The sequence below is a fragment of the Ptychodera flava genome, chromosome 10 (assembly GCF_041260155.1).
Source record: "Ptychodera flava strain L36383 chromosome 10, AS_Pfla_20210202, whole genome shotgun sequence".
Taxonomy (NCBI): Eukaryota; Metazoa; Hemichordata; class Enteropneusta; family Ptychoderidae; genus Ptychodera; species Ptychodera flava.
In genome coordinates, this window is record NC_091937.1 from 24,022,749 (window position 1) to 24,028,323 (window position 5,575).

General features: G+C 37.2%; 1 protein-coding gene across 1 annotated transcript in view; it reads right to left on the reverse strand.

Moving 5' to 3' along the window:
• Positions 1 to 797: 797 nt before the first annotated feature.
• LOC139142295 (kelch-like protein 3) overlaps positions 798 to 5,575 on the reverse strand; it is a 10,317-nt gene continuing 5,539 nt past the window's right edge. The window contains exon 3 of the mRNA XM_070712186.1: positions 798 to 3,085. Coding sequence (XP_070568287.1) covers positions 3,042 to 3,085 — 44 coding nt within the window. The 3' untranslated portion in view covers positions 798 to 3,041. The remainder of the gene's footprint in view (positions 3,086 to 5,575) is intronic.

The following is a 5,575-nucleotide window of genomic DNA, read 5'->3' on the forward strand; positions in this document are numbered from 1 at the left end:
CACGATTGGAACTAATTTGGGATAATTGGGTCTTCATATTTTTCAAATTTCTCAAAAGTGTTAGGTGCCATATAGCTGAATGTTGCAATATAACATATTACTCATAAAAAAGTGTATGACTTAGAAAGAAAAACAGAGCTCAGCTTACATTTGCAGATCAAACCAACATTACTTCGCCATCCAATTATCCCAAATTAATTCCAATCCAATCGTGTTCTTTGATGATTATTAACATTAATGGTGCTTTAGTTGTTTAAAAGTGACTTCAAATGGATGTTAATGGAACATCGCACCATGAAAGTACGGCAAAAGTGGCACGAGATTTTATCCAATACTTGTCGTGAAGAAAGGGATGGTGACTGCCATTTTTTTTGGGGGGGGGGGGGACTCTAGGTATGTTCTTTATCCGTAACCTGGGGCATAAACCCACCTAAAACGACTCTTCATAGTTTCTATGCGAATTAACTTGCATTTGTAGCCACTAGTTTCCACACTTGCTTCTATTCCCTGTGTCTCCTCGGCATTTTTTTTTCATTATCCCTCGGCATCTTTTTCGTTATCCCGAAATTAACATTTCTAATTATTCTGAGCGGTACACAATGAATCTTTTCTATTAGACCCTTTTCGTAAGTCTAGCGCCCTCATGCGGCGATCTGAGGACGCTGGACTTCTGAAAAGGGTCTATTGTATACAAACGTAGAATAGATGCTAGCAACGATGATGTGCGCCCTTTTAAAGCAAAAATGATCATGTTGGGTTCAAAGATACATCATTACGCCCTACGAAAACATACACGAGGAATAATACATGGCTATTGGAAGTCTTTCTTTCCTCAGGAAATTAGCATTCTTTGTAAAACCGTTTCTCGGGTAAAATGGCCCCTTCTCAAGGCTCGCTGCATTTTAATTCGGAACTGCAGAAAGCCAGACGATGGTAATCAATATCTCAGCTACAGGCTGAAGTAAGGAATCTGTCATATTATTTTAACCATTTTGTATTTATTTTTTCGTCAATCGTACAAGAAGCTATTTCAATTGATGGTACATTCATACCCATTTCCTGATATGCTCGCTGTGGCGAGTGATGTTTTCCACAGATCAGTCAGATATTATTTGTTCAGTTTGGTGACTCATCACAGGAAAGACCGACACAGAGTGTAAAAACTTACGTAGTGCAGACAGAGAGTTTTAAAATATTGTTTATTTTGATGAAATAGTACAAATAGCAAAGACATTAGTATGTTGTGTAATGATGCTTGGCAGCGTTGCCTTCAGCTCATTTCACAGACTGATTGTTACAATTAATAAATGTGGATATACCCATTAAACTATTGAAGGACAAATTGTAACAACTTTCAAAAAAAAGTATCTGCAAAAGTATTTTCCATCAGTAATGTCTATGGGTAAACGCTCACACGTTTTAAAGTGGTATGCTACAGGCTAACTTCTGACTTTAAAAAGTACTTCTTCAAAACTAGATATAATTCATGATAAATCTAAGCTAAGGCAAAATGGCAAAATAAATCAAGGGTACCCATGACGTCAAAAAGTTATAAAAACACAATTTTGACTAATTTTGTATAAATCGTTTTGTACAAACACTGAAAGAAAATACACTTTTAACTATACCGTTTTTATCACGTAGGGTTGTTATAGTTTTCACGTGAATCATAATTAGATGTCCAAACATATATCCTTATTAGCTAGAAGTACTCCTATCAAACAGAAATAGAACTATTAGCTTCTGGCAAATAAAATTCTATATGCAACGGATTGCATGAACCGAGAGTTTTTAATTGCAGATTTCATACGGAACCGATGGTTACGATTTTGAATCTGATAGAAATTTTACTGAAATATTTTCGCAGCTTAAAAATTCTCCACGGTCAAAAATATTACTTAAAGGATGCTACAACAATAAATCCAGATTGATTTTGAAGCACTTATATTTGAGTGCCAGACGAAAGCCGATTACAGTACATTGAACAGAAGAGCTCTTTGCCGCTTAGTAGAATTACTGACAACTAAGAAGAACAAGTATTTAATCAACATTCAAAATGGAACTTTCAATGATTAAAGTTTCATTTTACCTGGAAATCATTTTCATTTGGAGCTTACTGATAAATTCTACTTCAGGTCGTTAACATATTAGACAGGTACTGCTTAGCGTTTTCAGTCACGAACTTGACAGCTAAACTTGCAAGAAAACAATAAATTCTTCATCAGCAAAGATCGTTGACAGTTTTGTAACCATTCCTTGCATTTCCCAGTATCCATGTGTTTGTCTTAGCTTTTTAAATATACTTTTGGGGAAATCTGGTTTCAAAAATTGGGTCAGAGCTTCTCGCCCACTCCCAATCATCCATGTCAAGAGCATAAGGGTCACTTCGGTCTTCACGGATACCAGTTGCCAGGCACGTGTTTCCGGTTACGATGTAGACCTGGGTATCTATGCCTAAGAAGGCGTGACTCTTCCAGTTGACGGGAATAGCCGTTTGGCTGACGTCATCCCATGCCGTGCCATCTTCACGATAGACTTTTACCGTGCCATCTTTGAAGAGATGCAGCCGTCCGTCGATCACTGTCGAAAATACCGATTCCTTGAACTCATCACCATATGTCAATGTCTTTATCCACTTGTTTTTCTCAGGATCAAAAGAATAGCCAGTCCCTTGAGTCAGATATAAGATTCTATCGTTGTATACCGTGGCCGAATCTTTGTCTCCTTTGCTTGCTGGAAGTGAAGCAACTTGTTTCCAATTATTTGTAGAAAGATTGTATCTTTCTGCATAGCGTACTGGATAACTAGTATTTATCATTCCACCCAGTGTGTACAGATAGTCTTTACCATCATAAATGATGAAGAAACCCTCCCGTGACTGTATCATACCTTGTAGTTGTTTCCATTCTCTTTTGTACTGGTTAAATTCACAGAAACTTCCGTCTTCTGATCCTACAAACAGTTTTGCATTGAGTAGTGTTTGCGATGTACTATAGTAACATCTCAGTGGAGAGTCGGATTCAATTGTTATCCATTTGTTGTCATAGTGACAGCTGATTGAGCCTCTTGAAACTTTGACGAAAACCTGAAAAATACAAGTAAGAGATCAACGTTATGTTCATTGCGATCGACTTTCTGGATGTACACTACCAGAGAGTTGTTCTCGAATCAAATCAAATATAATAAGATAATTGGAGGACATTTAACGTCACAAACTTTCAAAATAAATCAGGATTAGCAAGTTTTTGATGGCAAACATGAAGCAAGACGTATTCAGTTGAAAATATAGTGGATGTAGAGGTACATGGACTTGTTAATCTGGTTGTAACGCTTTGTTGTTGCCCCATTACTACTGCCATATTATTATGATGTTCCATGTTTACATATACATGTATTTGTGGTTGAAAGAAACTCAACATTAATGTTCTTTAAGGGAGAATGTGCAGGGGACAGATATTTTGACTCTCAATTTTTTTTCAATTCTTTTCCGATCTACCACTTGGATGCTCATATTTTAGTAAGAAAAAATTTTGCTGTCGTAGTATTTTCGAAAACCTAATTTTTACTGTTCCCAAGAGAGTTGAAACGGGGTGACGGCCATTTTCAATTTCACAGTTACGGTAAATATGTCAGGTAATTATAATTTCTCTAATTCCAATTTTCGCTCGATGACCCCTGGTGTTATTCTTGATTTTCTTAGAGACTTGCAAAATGTCATGGAGGAAAGTTTGAGCAACAGTTTAGAGAAAAGGTTTAAGTCTTTCACCTTAAGATGCATACTACCGTTGTATGGGGTGTAGTGGGGATGTGAGCAGGTTCTGGGTCAGTATAAATAACTGGATCGACGACCGAATCAGCGCTCAACTGCTTTATTGACAAGAACTCAACAACACACTATTACTGAAGAGTAATATCTACCGGTAGAACGTGAGAAAAGTATTCGTTTTTGGCGGGATACGACACAAACTCGATGTGATTGGCTATGAATACTGAAAGCTGATTGGCCATCATAGTTCAAAGTCTGAATCCGCGCAACAAGACCACGACAATAAACTTTCATCTCCAATAACCGTTATGTTGTTACAATATAAAACAAGAACAAAATTTCCAAGTTTGTGTCTCGACCGTCTCGCTAATTCTTCTTAACTCAGTCGTCTGTCATGTGTGCATGTCACCTGTGGACCTACTTTTTATAACATTGGATCTAAACTAACTTTATCTACTGCACTATATACAAGGCACCTTGTTTTTATTATGAGTTCTCCTAGAAACAACGCTTCTCAGAAACCTATACAGTTGTACTGTGACATTCATGCCGTGCCTAGCCCATTATGAAACTAAGTATATTAACTTTTAAATGTTAAAGGCACATGAGCTGCAATCTTTGGCATTATTTTCGTGATTTTATATTTAGATTAAAATTAGTTCATAGAAATGATCTTACTCAGAGATGTTTACTCAAGTATAATTATCCACTGAGTGGGACTGCATGGGGAGATTTCAGTAAGACAAATCCGGGTGTGACACCCAAATAAGGTCGTCTCCATAAAACGACATGATAAACTATGGTGTCCAATCCATGCCAAAATTACTACTTTGATTTTACAACACAACATGCCATTCCGAATTCTATTTTACAACTCAACATGCTATTTCACAACACAACATGCCATTCCGAATTCTATTTTACAATTCAACATGCTATTTCACAACACAACATGCCATTCCAAATCCTATTTTACAACTCAACATGCTATTTCACAACACAACATGCCATTCCAAATCCTATTTTACAACTCAACATGCTCTTCCCAATTTCATTTGACAACACATCATGCACTTCCAAATCCTATTTTACAACTCAACATGCTCTTCCCAATTTCATTTGACAACACATCATGCACTTCCAAATCCTATTTCACAACTCAACATGCTCTTCCCAATTTCATTGACAACACATCATGCACTTCCAAATCCTATTTTAAAATTTAACATGCTCTTCCCAATTTCATTTGACAACACATCATGCACTTCCAAATCCTATTTTACAACTCAACATGCTCTTCCCAATTTCATTTGACAACACATCATGCACTTCCAAATCCTATTTCACAATTCAACATCCCATTCTAAAGCTAGCTCTGCGGAGCAGGGCAGTGTTACTGGCTATCGAACAAGATTCAAAATGGCAGATGCGAAATGGTCCCTCGCACAGAGAGAGAAATGCGAACTTTGCACAAGTCTAAAAACGCAGCTTAGTACATTGTGTATCTAAACAAAATGAGCGTGCTCGAAAACTAGGATCGATCACGATTATAAATTAAAAATTGGCTGTTTTTGGAAAAGAAACTGCGCGCTGCAATCAGCAGTTTTGTCTATTGTGCACCGTGCGTGGGAGGCTTATTGTGAAAGACCGAGATTTACTATATGGCGCATCTGATACAGATATGGTCCCATCGCATAGAGAGATGAAAATAGGCTTTGTGTAAGTTCAAAAGCACAGCTTAGCTCATCGTGCATCTAGACAAGTTGAGCGTGCTCAAAATAGGAGATCGATCACGATTTTGGGTGAAAA